Here is an 18375-nt window from a genome sequence, read left to right on the forward strand (position 1 = left end):
AGCTCTCTTTCACCTCTTCACCTGGAGACAGCCATGATTACTGCCTTCTTCCAGAATAGTCTATGTATCTGTAGATCATATGATCACAGGCATATTCCTTCACGGCAACCCACTCCAGCATTCTTGCCTGGAGAATTCCATGGACAGAGGAGCCTGGCAGGTGACGGTCTATGGGGTGCAAGAGTCGGACACAACTGAGCGAGGAAGCACACGGCACAGGTGGTGGCAGTGTTCCTTTCACTTCGCGGCTCATGCTGGACTCGGCTCCCTACCCACTCAGAGCTGCAGAGTGCTCCCCTCACGGCTCACCCTTCTGACCCACCGGGGGCAGCCCTTGGCTGGGCCATCACAGCATGTCTAGAGGAGCAGGGGCTGGCGGTGGCCAGTGGCTGTGACGGGTGTCAGCGCCTGTCCCACGGCACCTGGTCTGAGCCTTCGGTCTGAGTACAGATGCTGGGCTGTGCAGCCCAGGTTCACCCTGCGGGCCAGGCTGGTCCCCAGTGGCCCATAGCGCTGCCCACTGAGGGCTCACAGCCCAGCCCCATGCAGCACCTACCCACAGCCTAAGAAAACTGTCAGGTGGGATTTGGGGTGGGGGGGGGGAAGGCAAGCAAGGGAGGCACCAGCTCTTAGGCCAGCCCCCCCAAGTAGATGGCCATATAAAAGGCCTGCTCCCCTCCATCCAGGACAACCCCACATGGTCATCTCGGCTCCTGACCTCCCATGGAACTGGCAGAGGTTCAGCTACGGATGCATGAAAGCGCAACCTGCCCCTGGCCAGCCCGGCTGCCAGCTGCCCACGGTGGGCGCTGACACCACAAGCGCTCCCTAAGGCACAGGTCTGTGTGGCCCCCTGGGAGAGACAGAACACAGCTGTCCTTTTGTGTGCTGGACTCCTGGGCAAGTCAGTGACCGCTCCAGACAGCAGGACCACTCACTGTTGGTCTGGCCACGGGGGCCTGGCCCACGGTCATAAAGAAAACTCCAAAGACATTCGGAAGGGAAGAAAGCACACGGGTCATCTCAGTAATAACAACAGCCCCCAGCAGCCACTTATGCACACTCACGGCACCCCACAAGCCTCCTTCCGCCCCAGCCACAGCCCGCCCCGCCCAGGGTCTAACCGCACCTGCTACATGTGCGTGTGCTAAGTCGCTTCAATCACGTCTGGCTGTTTGCACCCGCACGGACTGTGGCTCGCCAGGCTCCTCTGTCCGTGGGATTCTCTAGGCAAGAATACTGGAGTGGGTTGCCATGCCCTCCTCCAGCGGACCTTCCCGACCCAGGAATTGAACCAGCATCCCTTATGTCTCCTGCGTTGGCCAGCGCCACCTGGAGGCCCTGTGCCTGCTTTGTAGTTAAAAACAAAAAGCACTGATTCAGGGGATTGAAGACCTTCAGCCAGGTCACGTGAGACTTGGACCCACTGACCCATCTCTGAGCTTCACACTCACCTGCCTTGGGCACCGTGAGGTCTGTGAGGCAGAAGCAGAAGGATGGGGGTGGGTGGGGAAGGATGGGTTAGAGGTGGACGTGGCCCAGGGTCACATCCTACCCCTACTGGGAGGCTTGGGAACCACAGCCCAGGATGGAGAGAGGTCAGCCTCCCAGGCCATGCATGTGCCGGCAGCCGACAGCTGGTGAGCACTCCCTTCCCTGGGGGCAGCACAAGGCCCCCAGCCCCCAAGAGCCGCCAGCACCAGGCAGCGAGTCCAGCCCCCTCCCTCCTGCCCTCTCCAGCCTCCTTCAGCCCTCAAGCACTTCTAGAGCACCTCGCCCAGGCCCGGCCCAGAGGGAACTACGGGCACAGAGCTGGGGTCGGGGGGCTCATGTCCAGGTGCCTGGTCAGGATCCAGAGGCCCTTGGGGCCCCTGCACGGCTGCTGTGTGACCCGGGCCAGGTAGCTTTCCCACCTGAGGCCTCAGGAGCCCCACCTGTAAGCAGGGCATCATGAGTGAGTCTCCTCAAAGCCTCACCGAGTGGATAACAGAAGAGGTGGGGTAGTGCGGGGCAGGAGTGGACCGCTGACCTGGGCGAGGGGATCAGATGGCACAGCTGCCCTGGCCAGTCAGGGCTGGTCCTGGGAGGGTCTGTGCATCTCAGTTAAATTCAAAGGCGTGTTCTTTCTACCAATGTTGATTGTGTCCCTACTGGGTGCTGACCCACAGCCGGGAACAGGGCTCCAGGGATGAAGAAGGCAGCGTGATCCCTGCCCCTGTGGAGCCCCGGGTGCAAGGAGGAGATCCAGATTAATCCTGTGTGGGCCCCAGTTAGAAACAGCGACTCTCCACTCCCACCTGCCGTGAGACTTGGGTTCTGCCCCCTCCTTTGGGAGGACAGCAGGTGCTGGGTTTAGCTTAAGCCTGACCAGGGGTAAATCCCTGCTCTGAGCCAAGAGGGCTGCCAGCTCGCCCCTGGGACTGGGCGGAGATGGACTAAGCCCCATCTGCCTCGGCGTTCATGACCGGCTGCGACTGCCCACCCCTCCTCTGAGTAGGCGGTGGGTGGGGGGTGCTCCAAGCCCCCCGAGCCCCTGTCTCCTGGGCAGAGATCTGTACAGGAGGTTCCAGGAGAAGCCCTGGGTTGAAGCCTGCCTCCCTGAAGCCCAGCCAAGCTCACTTGGTCCTTGTCACCTCTGGGTAGTCAGTCTACACCACAGGGTCCCCTGAATAGCAAGGGCATGGGCCCCGGACAGTGGTTCTCACCCCAGGCTGCACAGCTTCATCCAAACTGAATCCCTGGGCTTCCCTGGTGGCTCAGTGGTAAAGAATTCACATGCCAGTGCGGGGACACGGGTTCAGATCCCTGGTCCGGGAAGATCCCACATGCCTCGGGGCCACTAAGCCCGTGTGCCACAACCACTGAGCCTGTGCTCTGGAGCCCGGGGGCCACAGCTGCTGAACTGTGCGCTGTAACTACCAAACCCACGTGCCCCATGCTCGCTGTAACTACCAAACCCACGTGCCCCATGCTCCACAGCAAGACAAACCACTGCAGTGAGCAGCCCGGGCACCGCAACTAGAGAGTAGGCCCCACTCTCCGCAGCTAGGAAAAAGCTCAGGCAGCAATGAGGATCCAGCACAACCAAAAATAAATAAACACAATTATTAAAGGAAAGAAACAAAGAATCCCTGCCCTGATCAGCGGCCCAGGGCCACCCCCTCCCGTGAGCCTCTCGAGTGAGTCTGATGTTACACAGAGGATGAGGTCTCCACCCTCGAGTGATTCCAGTGCCTCCTATGATTCTGAAGAGAAATTCTTGATGAACACCTTCGCTCTCACGGCCCTGCCTGCTCCAGGGCCTCAGCTTCTCCGCCTGGCCCCTGCCCCTACCTCCAGTTCCAACCACACTTGACAGCTCACCAAGTCTGCTCCTGTCTCTGAGGCTTTGCATTGGCTGTTCCCTCTGACCAGAATATTGTTCCGTGCACTGCAAGATGAAGACTCTCTCCACCAACTCTGGACCCTGCTGCAGGACAGCTGGAACCACATGTTCACACTGGAAGGGAGCTCTGTAGGGTGATGTCTTTTTTTTCTCTGCTGTGATCTGAGGCTAGTCTTGGGCCTCTAAACGCCAATCAGAAAAATGGGCATTATTGTAACTGCCAGCTCCCAGCCGCCCAAACCTGGGTTAGTGGGAGCAGAGGTTCTGAGCCGCCACAGGGAGCCAGGAAGGACGTCTGGGCAGTCAGGGGTCCCAGTGGCCTGGGGGCTGCACCTGTGTCTCATCTCCACCCTCACCATCACCACATACTCCACAAAAGAGACTGTAAACACCTACCAACATCAGCCAAACCCAACCTGCACAGCACCTGACCATACTCCTCAGGATGGTCAAGGTCACAAACAGAAGGAGCTTCTGAGAAACTGGCTCAGCCCAGTGGGTCCCGGATCAGATCCATGGACAGACCCAGGTGAAAACTGGGAAAGAGAATAAAGTATGCACTTTAGTTAAAATAATGGATCAATATCAGTTCGCTGGCCATAAAGAACATACCACACTCATGTAAGATGCTGACTACACGAAAAACTGGCTGTGGGGTGTAGACAACCATGTACTCGCTTCACAATTTTTCTGTTAATATAAATCTAAAACTATTCTAAAAAATAAAGCCTATTATAACAAATGAACCAAACAACAAACCTGGACAAAGTCTCCATCCCCTGGCCCTTTTGCCCTAGAAGGACAGTCCCCTAGGACCAGCCCCATCTTCTGGGTCCCGTCCCCATGGTGATGATGGAGTCGGCTGGCGCTCAAGCCAGCAAACTCTGGGGAGTCCCAGAGACCACACCAGGCCCCCAAGGAGACCCCAGTGGGAAAGGCCACACCTGTAGATAACTCCCCCCACCCTACCTACCCCCGCCCCCCCTCCCCAGCAGGATCGCCACACAGCTGTAGCTACAGCTCCTCCAGAGTAGGAAGGCATGAAGGGCCAGGAACCCCGGGGGCACCATCTCTAGTGCTCATCTCAGATCATTCTTGACACCTGGTCAGGAGATGCTGCCACTCATCACTCCATTTCACAGATGGGGAAACTGAGGCTTGGGCATGTGAAGTGGTTGGAGGCCAGACTGGGATTTGAACCCAATCTCTCTGACTCCAGAGTCACCTCGCCAGTGGTTCTCCACCTTGAGCACATCCTGGCAGCCCTCAGAGAGAGTGTGAGAAATGCCGGAGCTCCTGACATGGCAGGTCCAAGTGGGTCTCAGAATTCTCACCTCTGTTTGGTTCCCAGGTGATGCTGAGACTGCAGGTTGGGGATCCCCGCTGAAAACCACAGGGCCCCACCATGCTGATTCCTGGTGGTGCCCCACCCTCAAGGCTGACCAGGACAGAACTGCTCACGAATCAGGGAAACCCCTCACCACCCTCATGTGCCATCTGCTGGGCCAAGCCCTGACGACTCGCCCTGGGGCCTTGAGCCCTGGTCCCTGTGCCTCAGTCTTCCCATTTGTAAAGTTAGCTACGCTGTCCAGATATAGTGAGGACGAGGTGAGTGACTGGGGGATGCCCAGGGCACACCAGCCTTTACATTAGAAGGAGCTAGGGATGTGCTCTCGGGACAATGGACCATTCCCACAGGTCACGGCTGATATGGCTGGGCCTTGAGCACGCGGAGCCCGTTCAAAGTGTCCCCACGCTCCTTTGGAACCAGAAACACAAGGACTTTGGCACAGCCCTCAGATGTCACACTCTTGTGATCGCCCACCTTGAGCCGCGTCTTTATCGCCAGACAGGCAATGAGCAAATTCTAAAACTAAAACAGAGAACTGCCTTCTTGTCCCCAACGCGGGAGGCTCAGAGGTGAAGTGACATGTGGTGGGTTTGAGGAGAGTCCCCCCCCATCCACGCCCACCCAGAACTGCAAACTCTGACCTTATTTGGAAATAAGTTCTTTGCAGACGTAATTAGTGAAGGACCTTGTGATACAATCATCCTGTATTTAAGACCGGGCTTCCCTGGTGGCTCAGAGGTAAAGCCTCTGCCTGCAATACAGGAGACCTGGGTTTGATCCCTGGGTCAGGAAGATCCCCTGGAGACGGAAATGGCAATCCCACTCCAGTACTCTTGCCTGGGAAAGTTCCGTCCGATACAGTCCATGGAGTCACAAAGAGTTGAACACGACTGAGCGACTTCACTTTGACCTTTCACTTTAAGTCCAAAGACTGGTGTTTTCGTAAGACAAAAGCAGAGGGATGTCTTTCTAAGAGAAAGGGCCCAGGGACACACAGGGGAGGAGGCTGGAGGGAAGTGGCCACAAGCCAAGGACGCCTGGAGCCCCCAGGAGCTGCAGATGCAGGAAAGACCCCACCTCTGGAGCCCCTAGAGGGAACATGGCCCACTGTGGTTTCAGACTTCAGGCCTCCAGAACTGGGAGAGAACATGAAGAGACTTCTGTGGTTTGAACCACTGCCCCCCGCCCACCCCCACCCCCACCCCCGCCCCCGTCTATGATGATCTGTTACAGTGGAAACTTAAAGACACCGTTTGAGTTAACTTAAGCTACCACCTGAGCTAATGTTAAGATGAACTAAGTTTAGGACTCATGTGAAGATGTGAGACCATGTGAATAAAGGTTTGGGTGAGTGTGGCCACTTCAAGAGTTGAATTAAAAGGCTTTCCTCTGAGGCCATGCCAGTGGTGGCTACAGCCAGGCCTCTGGGACAGCCTGCCTGGGTTCAAATCCCACCTGGGTCCGTGCTGCGTGGCCCCGGGCAAGTACGTGACTTCCCCGTTTCTCAGCTTTCTCATCTGGAAACTGGGGATCCCAGAAGTGCCCACTTCACAGTGGGAGGAGGGATGGCTGAGCCAACAGTTCCACTCAGAATGCACAGACCAGGGCCTTGTCCAGGGCCAAGCCCCCAGGAAGATGCCACCATTCACCCTTATTATTTGACCAGATCATCTTGATTTCTGGAATTTATCCCAAATAAATTATAACTTTAAAAAAAATTCACAAAGAGGGAACTTCCCTGGTGGTCTGCACTCCCAATGCAGGGGGCCTGCGTTCGCATCCCGGTCAGGGAACTACATCACGCAAACCGCAGCTGAAAGATCACATGAGCCACAGCCAAGAACCGGGGCAGCAAAATATACCAGTACTTCGGGCAGAGACACTCAAAGTCACATTATCCACCAGAGCAGCATGCCGGAAATGACCCAAAGACCATTCTTGGCAGAACTGGACAGAGGCATTCAAGCACTGTATAAGTGACACAGCCTGCAGAGACATAGCCCTCGCACTCGATGTGAAATAGAAAATAAACATGAGATGCTGGGAAGGACTGAAGCGGGAGGAGAGGGGGACGACAGAGGATGAGATGGCTGGATGGCATCACCGACTCAATGGACGTGAGTTTGAGTAAGCTCTGGGAGTTGGTAATGGACAGGGAGGCTTGGCGTGCTGCAGTCCCTGGGGTCCCAAACAGTCAGACATGACTGAGCGACTGGACTGAACTGAAACGAAACACAAGACGGTGCCCAGACTACATATCCTAGTACCGACAACCAGGCGGACCTGCCCCTGTGGGCAGCAAAGGACACACGTGGACGACCACGGATGTCAGGGGTGCAGGACCCAGCCCTCAGCAGTCTGCTGTAAGAATGAGGCTCTGACAGGGGGAGGGTCCAGGCCCCTGGGCTGGTGGGGGACCTGGGTGGTCTTTGTCAAGCCCAGGGAGAGGGCTTCCTATGCCCTGCCCCACCCCCATCCCATGTCCTGCGTCACACCCAAGCCTGTGTGGGCCTCGTCATCTCCAGAGACCAAGGCTAGATGCGGCTGGGGGTGGGAGAGGGTGATGGGTGGGCCTGGAGAGCCAGCAATGAAATATGCATGAGCACCCCCCGCTCCCACACTCCTCCCAGCACTTAGCTCCTCTGGGGCCCTTCTAAAAGCTCCCAGCCCAGGAGCACTCAGGCTGCCGCCCAGGCTTCAGTCCTGCTGGCGGGGGTGGGATGGGGGGCGCCTCCCAGGGCTTCTCAGCACCTGAGGCTGCTGGACCTCCTCCCCTGGCCGACCCCCCGCCGCAGGCAGGGAGGCAGCTGGTTCCCGGAGGCCCCTCCAGCATCTTGGTTTGTCAAAGACGGCGCAACAGCCAAACCTGCAGGCAGCCGAGCGTCCATCGAGGGGTGAACAAACCAAACGTGGCCCACACACCACAGAATAGCATTCAGCCTTGAAAAGGAAGGCGGTCCCAACACGCCTGCTGTGACACGGACGAGTTTGAAAGAAGCCAGACACAAAAGGGCAGAGGCCATACAATTCCGCTTCCGGGAGGCGCACAGGGGGCACTTTCAGAGAGACAGAAAGTAGGTGGTGGGGGTCAGGGCTCTGGAGAGAGGGAGGGAGGGTTCGTGTTTAATGTGGACAGAGTTTCAGCTGGAAAAGACGGAGGAGCCCTGGCGGTGATGGCGATGACGCTTGTACAGCAACTTGAATGCGCTTAATGCCCCTGGGCTGCATGCTGAGACATGGTTAACGGGGGAGCTTTATGCTATGTCTATTTTACCACAACTAACAACCAGAACAGAAAGCTTGTCCTGAACGCCTGTTCTGTGCCCAGCACGGTCTAAGGGAAGAGCGTTCTTGAGCCCCAAGGCTTCAGTCTCTGGACCCAACCACAGGACCCTACTCTCCTGGACACCTGCTCAGCAAGCACCTCCCCTGATTCCTCCATGGAGACCGCTGCTGCCCACTGGCCCATGGTCTTGGAGGAGCTGTTCATCAAGATGGATGTACTCTGCCCCCACTGAGGGCCACATCCCAGCCCAGGACCTGAAGTCTGGTCCCTCCCCCCTGCGGGGACCCTCCAGGACCTCCCGAGGACTCCCTGTCACAGAAGGATGGAGCAGGAGCCTGCAGGAGGGGAATCAGGGCTGGCGGGCATGTTGTACATGGGCAAGAAGCCGTCAGGGTGACTCCCAGATGTAAGGCTGGGGAGATGGGGGGAGCATTTGTCCCCCAATAACGAGCTTCCTGTGGGCCCCGTTGGTCTGAGGGGCCCCCGGGATGTCCAGACAGTGAATGGAAAGGTCCAGAGCAGAAGAAAGAGGTCTGGGCTGCCTCGACCAACACCTACAACACCCCTCAATGATTCTGCATCCTGGAACTTTCCCCCTGCTGGTCCTGCCCCTCTCCTAGCCCTCCTTGCCCAGCCCCTAGCAGGTGGGACTACCTAGCTCACCACCTGTGTTGTGGTAACAGGCCCTCAGGGTGGAGAGCAAACCCCCCCGACCCCGCCCCATGCATGCCTGGCACCGTCCTGCAGGGCCCCTTACCCCTGACCCTGCACGGCCTGGAGTGCATCCCTCTGATAGGCGCAACAGAGGCGTGGCAGGGGGCACTACAACGTCTCCCCCCAACACTCAGCTCCAGGGGAAGAAAGGCCTGGAGGAGCACTCAGAGTCAGAGCACACACTTACACGGCGCCTGCTGTGTCTTGGTGCTACCTTTAGTGGAGTGCCCCCTCCCAGTCCAGGGCAGCACCGCCGGGGTCTCAGGGTCTGCCCTGTCTTGGGCCTCACTCCACCTTCCCCCCGGCGCCCCCCCGCCCCTTAAGAGCTGGAGGGAGAGAGCCACCCGCTTACCTTTCAGGCAGGTCAGCTTCAGCCCCATATCGGCGCCTCTGCAGCCTGGGGAGAGAGGAGAGGCTTGTTTGTATCGGCCACGCGTGGCCAGGCCCCCACCCGGCCAGGCCCCCTCCCGGCCTGATGGGTGCACAACAGGAAGCAGCGGCAGAGAGAAACCGCGGCCGAGGTCACGGCGCCTGCTGGCTACATCTGGGCTGAATTTGCTGTGTGCTGGTGGAAAAAACTTTCAGGCATCTCAAAGCTGAACACACTGGAGGGAGGCCCAGTGCGGCGGCCGAGGAGTGCAGGAGAGGTCTGGCCTGGGTGATGGGGCAGAACCCGAAGCACCTGCCCTGCCTTTGAGGGGCCACCGTGTGGCTGTTTCAGGGATGAGAGGGCCCCAGGAGGGGCTGCAGGGTGGCCCTGAGCCCCGTGATGGGTGTGGTGTGCCTTCTGTTCAAACGAGGCCTCCTCTCCTAAAATGCAAATTCTTTTGCGTCCTAACGGCTGAAAGGAGCCCAGTCCCCAGTCCGTGGGGGTTAAAATCTCCCACCATCTCCCTGCAAGGCGGGTGTTCTGAGGAGCTGCTGGAGAAACGGGCAGCGGCTCACAGTCTCCTGACATTTGACTCTGTTACAACCCTAGGAGGTGCTATCACTGTCCCCACTTTATGGATGAGAAAATCAAGGCTCAGAGAGGTGGTGGTGGCTCCCTGAGGCTACACAGCTTACTAGGAGTGGAGTTGGGGTTCCAACCCAGGACTGCCCTGACCCCCACGAGGACCCCCCCTCAGGGGTCTGTGAAGCTCTGCAGGGGGGTGCTCGGGGCTCTGAGAGGCTGAGAATGGGGACTCCTGCACTCACAGGGAGACACCAGGGGCCGGGGGGTGGCCGTGAGCAGCACCCTACAGGTCTCCACCACCCCTGCGGTGCAAGCCTGGATGGGAGGCTGGGATCTGAGATAGGCACCCTGACGGCTGACTCTGGCTTGGCCAACTGTCCATGGCTGCCCCCACCCATCCTCCTGTCTCCTCCTCCCTCATTCCTTGGGTCCAGGCCTCCCAGCCCCCTTCCCTACTTTCCTCAATATACTTCTTACACATTTCCCATCCTGGCATCTGATCTTGGGAGACCAGACACAGGTGGATACAAGGCCGAATGGGACCCTGCACCTGAGTAAGGGTGCAGTGGTGCCGTCTGAGGCCAGGAGGCCAGAGGAAGGTTCCGGTCCCAGCCTGGGAGGCCTGGGGACCATGGCCCCAAAGACAGGAGCCAGCCAAGCGGGAAACCCCCAGGCTGAAGGAACAGAATGTGCAAAGGCCCAGAGGACATGCGAGGACCAGAGGAACAGGCCACAGAAGGGCCCAGGCTGAGCCGCACTGTGGGGTCTCTGGAGGCTGGCTACATAGTGGAGGGGTTTTCCTGAGCACATGTAGTAGCTTCTGCATTCTAGCGGGCTGTGCAGGCCAGTCCCCCTCCAGGCCTTGCTCACAGCAGCCTCGGCACCCCCAGGAGCTCATTAACAGTGCGTCCTCTCAGCCCCACCTGGGTGCACTGAGCCGGAATCGATGTTGTAACAAGGGCCCATGGGACTCAGATGCTCAGCTCCGGGTCAGAAACCGTGGAGTCTGAGCACTGGAGAAGGCGGGGCAGCCAGGGTGCAGGGGAGAAGCTGCTGGAAGCTGGGGTGATATACAGGCTGGTGAGATGGTAGGACCCCAGGAGGGGTCAGTCTGGAGGAGTGGCCAGGGCAAAGGCTTCAATTTTAGCCAGGCTGGACTTGTGGGCGGGTAGGGGATTGACTGGGGAGGAAGAGGGCAAGAAGGACAGTCAGACACGGATGGGTACAGAGTCAGGACGGCTGCGTGTAAAGGACGCTTCCTACTTGGAGCAGGCCCGGAGCTGGGAATCAGAGCCTGGCAGGAGGTCCCTCTCCCAAAGGCTCCCCATTGGCCTGGGCTGCAGTCTGGACTGGGCTTATCCAAAGCTCTGGAGGCAGGGGCGGGGCGATTCTAATGGGTGGGATGAGCTGCCAGAAGTGTGTACCCTTCCTTGGGTGGGGGTGTGCGGCGCTGGAGGAAGGGAGAGCCCCAGAGAAGTCCTGTGGGGTAGGGAAAGGCGCCTCTCTCGAGCACCCACTCTGTGCCCAGCGCCCTCCAGAGTGCCTCCATTCACGGCTGTTTAAGCCTCACGACAGCCTGGTGACACTGGAGCCGTTCCGACCCCCACTTTGCTAATGGGGAAACTGAGGCACCAGGAAGTTAGTTAACCTGCAGAAGGGTTGTATGGGGAGCAGGTGGTGGGGTAGGGATTCCAAGCCTACGCTTTCAACCCCAGAGCTCCCCTCCCGTCTGTCTCATGGGCCTCTTGCCCAGGGGTCTGTGGCCCTGAGGTCAGGACCACAGCAACCTCCCAGGGCCCCCGCTGGCCACAGCACATCTCAGCCATGCAGTGAACTCTGATCTCACAGTCCACGCTCTTCTGTTCTGTCTGGGGTACACGCTGGCCACCGCCCAACCCAACAGCTTACACGACACATCCCACCCTAGGGCTACACGACAGTGATCCACACTGAAGTCCACACTGACGAAGCGACGGCAGGACGCTGCCGTAAAGCCCAACAGAGAAACAGCAGCAGAGGCGTGGAGGGTGCGGGGCGCTGCCTTGTCTGCTGCTGACGCTGGGACACGGGCGTTCACGACATGCTTCTGTCTCTAGTTTGGAAAGTAGTAAAATGGTCAAAAGAAAGACACCTGTCCAGGAGGTGACAGCATGGGGCTGTGGTCGAGTTTTGTGATTCTGATCGCTGGGCTGCATTTTGTAAGAGGTGGTCCCAGCTCTGAGGACACACACACTGGGGTGTTTAGGGTCCCGGGCCATCATTTCTGCAGCTTCACTCTCAGAGTCTGGCCAGAAATCCACGCCAATGAAGCAACTGCGGCTACACGCTCACTTCTGGTGAAGGATATACGTTAGCTCCTACTGTTCTAGGAACTTTTCTGAAACTGGAAACTATTCAAGGGAAGCATTCAGCAAGGTAAAGCAGAGAGCAGTTATTTACCCAGACTCCACGGAGCACCCCCCGCCCCTGCCCCGGCAGAGCCAGAATGCAGTGGGAACATCACATCCAGCTCCCCTACCCCGTCTCCGGTGCGGCTGGAGGGGCGGCCTCCCCTACCCCGTCTCCGGTGTGGCTGGAGGGGTGGCCTCCCCTACCCCGTCTCCGGTGTGGCTGGAGGGGTGGCCTCCCCTACCCGTCTCCGGTGCAGCTGGAGGGGTGGCCAGGGGCGGCGGCTCTGGCTGGGGGAAGGCGCTCTGGTTCCCTGCTCCTCCCAGAACTGTCCTGAATGGATAGGTTTTGTTGCTAAAGCTGTCCTGTGACTTGAGAAATACCTATCTCCAAACATTCAGGGAAAAAAGGAAGGTAAGGAAGGAGGGGGAGCTGGCAGCCTGGATCCAGTGGACACCAGGGGACGGGGAGCTGTGCGAGGGTCAAGCAAATGTCACGTGGTGAGGTCAGGGCTAGGTGGAATGATTCTATTTCTGGTTTCCAAAACTTCCAAACGAAGTTTTCACCAACCGACCTTTCTCACCCCCATGCACGTTGCTGTAACGCCCCACAAGGGCAGGAGGAATGAAGTGGCCTTGGGAGGGGCTGAGAGGAACCAGGAGTCTGTACAGGCTGTGTGACCTTTGGCCAAGTCCTTTTCCTCTCTGAGCCTGAGACGCTGATGCTTCACCGCCCTCCTTCCCCACCCCCGCCCCTCCGGCTCCAAGTCCTCAGTTATAGAACCAGCATCCTGACCCAGCCTCCAGGACAGGGCCTGGAGCCATCGTCACCATCATCATCATCTGTCAGCGTCACGGTGTCACCCTTCAGCAGCCTGTGGGGACGCTGTGTGGGAGCCTGCCATGCGGTCCCCAAGTCCGAGGTGTAGCCAGTTACAGCAGAAGGAAGAGGCACTCCCCAGGGTGGTTTATGTAGGACCGTGGACAGCGCCCCATCCACTCCACTCCCTCAGTGATTGGGGCTGCCCCCAGCAGAGATGGCAGGTGCCTTTGCGGGAGACGGTCCTGATAGATGGGATGTTTATCTGTCCAAATGGAAGCCATACAGACACCTGACTGTGGGGAGCGGGCTACGTCCCCCTAAACTTCATCCTCACCACTGACACAGATGTCAAGCTAATGCTTTCAAGAGGCTGAGTTCATTACAAAAATTCCTAAACCTGACAACACCCAGCGAGATAACATCATCGCATCTGTGACTTACAGATGAAGGAGTGGAGCTCTGGGCGGTCCGGCAGCAGCTCTGGGAGGCCAGAGCTCAAAGCCAGGTCAGTTGCACCCCATGGCTTCTATGTCTATCATTCTACACGCTGAGGTCTATTCCCGGAAGACACACATTTGTGCAATTAGAAAATAAAGGTTTAACGGGTGGGAAGAAAAGATTCCATGGGAGGGGGCCCCCTAGCTTGGCAAGAAGGTAGGCAAGCCGTCAGGCCCAAGAGAACCGCGCGTTTAGGTATAAATGTACTCTCTTTTTCACACATTCGCAGGAGTGTGAAAAACCACCCTTTCATATCGAATCAGGTTCTGTTTATGTTCCCTTCAAAATATCAGGCTGTTAATTATTTGCACAACAGCTTGAGTTAAAACAGGTCCTTTCTTGCACTTGGGCATAATATCTTCCTACTGCCAAACGGCCGTGACAGAACCCTCTCTGGTGACACGGATGGGCAGTGAGAGATAAAAACTTACTTCCTCCTGCAGGGGTCTGCCTCTCCCCTGAGCAGTGGCCAGAGAGATGGATGTCGGCCACTTTGCACACCAAATGGCCCCTCATGGCCCCTCTGAAGCCTGGGCAGCTCCAGGGCAGAGGACACCCTTGGCCAAAATGTCTGTTCCTATCTTTATAGCTGCCTTGCAGATAAGAGCCCCAAACTATCAGCCTGCAGCAGGGAAGTGCTCGCCAGCCCGCTCCCTGCAGTTCCTGATGCAAAGAGAACAGTAAACTAATGTGTTCTCTGCACAAAGTGTAAAGTAATAAAGACGCAGCACTGCCCGTGGAACACATCAGAACCACTCAGGGCACAAGGGATCTGCTATTAGCTTCCCTTTGGTTTCTGCTTTTGGGGATCACGGAGGTTGGGCTGTAGGGGATGAAGTAAACCCCTCCAGGGATGAATCAGATCTCTGGAACTGGGAGCGGTCAGAGAAATAAACTGCCAAATAAAATACAGGATGCCCAGCTCCTGTACGGGACAGACTCCTGCTGAACATTCTCCATCATTTTTCTGCAGTTCACATGGAACGGGGCAGCCTTTCTTTTTATTTGCTAAACCTAGCAACCCTACATGGAGGTGGCCACCTGGGCTTCCCAGATGAGGCCCGTGGCCCATGGAGGCCTAGACAGGGAGTCAGTGAAAGGCAGAGTCAGGCTAACAGCCTGATCACGGTCTCTGGAGTCACCTCCCAGACGGAATCGGAAGAGCCCCATGGAGCTCGTGACTTGACAGGGACACCGAGCCTTCACTCCCTTAACCAAGACCTCGCTGGAGGACGGAGGAGAGGGCACGGGTGGAGACTCATAGCTAAAGAATGTGACAGTTTGCCTAGGTGGGTGGACCCACCAGACCAGATGGAATCAGGTTCCCCTCCCAGCTGGGGGAGCCCGGGACCAGCTCTCGGGCAGGTCCCCTGACTGCAAACACAGGGAAGGCCTGCTGACAGACTGGCCAAGGGGGTTCCCAGCAGGCCTAAGACACATCATGGTTTCCTTCTTTTTTTAAAAAAAAAAATGGTACTTTCCTTTCGCAACAGGATTAGAATTCCTACAATAGCAGCCAAAGGGACTGCGCTGGGAACAGATGCTACAAGCGTTAACATGCCTCCCTTTCTAGTACACAGAATACAAACATGAGCCTCTCCTGGGCTTTAGGCCACAGACCCGCAGGGGGCACTTACCTGGCCCACAGCTGCTCGCCCACAGGAAACGAAAGACGATGGGCTTGGGGGGGAAGGCCAGGTGCCCACTCAAGCCTGCACCCGCCTTGCTGTCACAGGGCACGGTCTTGGGCTTCCCAGAGTCAAGCTGTGGTCTTCCAGTGACTGGCCATGTGAATGTGAGCATGATACTTGGCCCTCTGAGCCTGAGGTCAAACTCAACACGTACAATTCGCGCAACTTTCCATATGTTACATATCAGTAAAAATGTTTAAAAATTAGGGGTATTCTACAGAAGTTAGGCTAACAGTTAACTAATCATGGGGCTTATTAGAAAACAAGTCATCCTTTTTACAGCAGCCTTGAAGTTGGGAGTCGCAAACTATTAGCCCTTAGCTTTGCTGCTGGCCAGCTCATCCCCTTCAGGTTTGCAGCACAAACAGAAAACTAAACTGCTTTCTCTGCACCCAAATAAAAAGTAACCACAGTGTGGCACTGTCTGTGGGACACACACAATCCCCTACAGGCTCGGAGGGGAGGCTATGGCTGCGTTGGCTATGAGTGGGCTCCTGGGTGCACACATTATTGTAAATATACAACACATTATTTTCACCGGGGAAGGTCTGCCTACACTGTTTGATTCTACACTCTGAGGGCTAGGGTTCAAGGCTAGGCCTCGCCACTTACCCGCCCGCCCCTGTGCGTGACCTTGGATCAGTCACTTGATCTTTACGAGCCTCTGTGCCCTCATCTGTAAAACAGGGATGACAACAGTATTAGGCGAGAGAAGGGAAACGGAAAATGCAAGTGATGGGTACCAGCACGCAGGGCTCAGTCAACATGACGCGGTGCCGCTCTCCTTCCGGGGCCATGGAGGGGAAGTTCCAGAGGTGATCTCAACCCGGGGCTCAGGGCCCACCCAGGGCAACCCACCTGCCAAGGGAAAGGCTTCCAGGGAGAGGAGATTAGGCTGGCGGAGCTTTCCACCTCCTTGGGGCCTGCAGAGGGATTAAGTCTTTCCATAAATACACCGACTCCCTCCTATCCATGGTGGGGACAGGGAACCCATGGTGGGTGTGGCCTGCACAGGTAAGGGGCTGCTTTCTGGAGTTGACCCAGCCTGGGACAGCGGCTGCCCGCCAGCACCCCTGGGGGCTCTGCAGGAAGCCCCCCGCCCCCAGCCTGCCAATCCAGATGCTCCTCCGAGATCCTCAGTTTCCTCATCTGTAAGATGGGGTGTTTGTTCCACAAAAGCTGCACCAATTACAGGAGGGCCCTCACCAGGCTGCCTTCCCTGCCTCTTCCTCCTCATTCTCAGAGAGGCTAAGGAGGCTCAGCCAGCACAGACTTTTCGGATTCCACCGCGGCCTAACAGCCTGGGGAGGTCTGAGAGAGGTCCCTTCTGCCTTGACCCCGCCCACCAAGGGGGGGGCGCCGAGCCAGGCTGTGGGTCCACCTGAGTAAGGAGTGCCTCCCCCCAGTTCCGCTGAGCTCAGCGGGCCAGGCAAGGGGCGAGCGCGTTCACAGTGGTCGCCCTTTGCGGTTGCAAACCTGCTTTGATGCCCTGGGAGCGAAGGGGGCCCCTAAGTGAGGCGGTTCATAAATAATACATTCTGAAATACTCGATAGAGGGGAAATGGTTCCTCTCCAGGCCTCCTGCCCCCACCCCCCGGCCGGGCTCCTCTCCAGCTTTCAGGAATGGCGGTCTGGCCCATTCCCCAGGAACTCGTGACCGCGTGGGGTGGCAGGTGGAGACTGGGGGGCCGGCGGCTTCCACGGGCGGGGACACACCTCCCCACGCGCCCGCTGTAAGTTGCAACATGGCCAGAGGGGGCCCAACTTTCCCCAAACCTGCGTCTCCGCAGAAAAGTCTGCAAGAACTAGCGGGGGGGACGCTCGAGCCCGCGAGGGTCCCCTACCGCACCCCACCCCGGGGTGGGGGCCCGTCCTCCTCAGGGACGGCCCTCCCGCGGCGGGAGCTGGCGGGGCGTGGACGCTCCTCGGCGGGGCTGCGGCTTCGGGAAAGAGCTGTATCTTCCAGAAGGGAAGGGAGGGGTGGAGTGGGGTGGGCAGCGCCGGGCACACCGGGGCGCGCGGCGCGGGGCACTTACCACTTCCTGATGGGCTCACTGTGGGGCCCGCCCGGGCGCCCGTAGCGGCGACGGCCGGGCTCGAGGGGCCGCGGCGACAAGTCTACAAGAGAGAGCAGCGGGGGTCATGGCCCGAGCCGGGCAGTGCGCTGGGGCCCCGCTCCGCCCCGGCCGGCGATCCCGGCACCCGCTGCCGCCGCCGCCGCGCGCACGCCTCCCCAGTCCCCTCCCCGGACCCCGGGGGCGGTGCCGACTGCAGCCCCGCCCCGCCCGCGGGCGCCGGATCGCACCGGCCCGGCGCTGGGGCGGAGCGGGGCCGCCCGCCGCCTCCCTGGGGAGTGAGCCGGGGGCGCGCCCAGCGCCCGCGCCTCTGGCGTCGCGGACTCACTCCGCTCTCCTTAGCCGCCTCTCGCCCGACCGGTGGGGGAGGCTGAAGGGGGATCCCGGGGAAAGTTCGGGCCGCGGGACTCTCCCCGAGGCTGGGTGCCAGGCCCCCTGCGGCTGTGCATCCTCAGCTCTGGGTGGTGGAAGTGGGACTTTGGAGTTCCCCCACACCTAATGGCGGTGCTTGAGTGAGCCCCACCGCCGAGCCGCGGAGAAGGGGAGGGGGGAGAATGGAGGCTCCACCATCTCCCCGCCAGCCCCGGGCCCTGGGGACGTGCTAGCCACGCGCCCCTCCCCCACTCCCACCCATCTAGTCGCTGGCCTCCGGGGCTTCGGATGACCCTCGTGATCAAAGGGACAGCTGCCCCGCTGTTAGCGTTTGGCCCTCTGGCTCTCCACACATGCTTCTGCACCCCACTTGTGGGACTGAGCTAGCGGTGTGGCCGGCTGGGGGTGGCAGGTTTTTTGAGGATGCCCAGCTGATAGGCATTGCCCAGTTCCCTGCCTGTGGATGCACTGGCCTTGTACCCAGATGGGTTTCTCCAGAAGCCTCCCACAGAGAGGAGGCTCCTACCGTGCCAGGAGGGACAAAGCCACCCCCACCAAGTGTTTTTCACGTCATTGTCACCAGCCTGTCGGGCCGGCTCTGTCTAACGATCGAAAGGTCTCCACGCCCTGTGGTCTGTGTCCTTCTGGGAACAGAGGAAGGGAAACTGAGCCTCCGAGCAGGACAATGACAGGCCTTCAGTGGACGCAGGACATTGAGTCGGCCCTCCAGCTGTGTTCTCTTTTGAGTCATTCCTAAAAATATTGCAAAATGTTGGGTACCCGGACCATATCCAGTCCCAAATGATAGGACATGTATCATGCCTCCCCATAAACAGAG

The 18375-nt window shown here is 58.5% G+C and overlaps 1 protein-coding gene across 2 annotated transcripts in view; it reads right to left on the reverse strand.

Moving 5' to 3' along the window:
• Nucleotides 1-17318, reverse strand: part of C18H16orf74 (chromosome 18 C16orf74 homolog) — a 30180-nt gene extending 12862 nt beyond the window's left edge. Inside the window, exons 1-3 of one of the 2 annotated variants that reach the window (XM_018061814.1) lie at nucleotides 17127-17318; nucleotides 15703-15766; nucleotides 9089-9133 (exon numbers count right to left, since the gene is read on the reverse strand). In XM_018061814.1, coding sequence (XP_017917303.1) covers nucleotides 9089-9116 — 28 coding nt within the window. In that variant the 5' untranslated portion in view covers nucleotides 9117-9133; nucleotides 15703-15766; nucleotides 17127-17318. The remainder of the gene's footprint in view (nucleotides 1-9088; nucleotides 9134-15702; nucleotides 15767-17126) is intronic. The other variant, XM_018061813.1, reaches the window with a different exon arrangement.

Source organism: Capra hircus, chromosome 18 (assembly GCF_001704415.2).
Source record: "Capra hircus breed San Clemente chromosome 18, ASM170441v1, whole genome shotgun sequence".
Lineage (NCBI taxonomy): Eukaryota > Metazoa > Chordata > Mammalia > Artiodactyla > Bovidae > Capra > Capra hircus.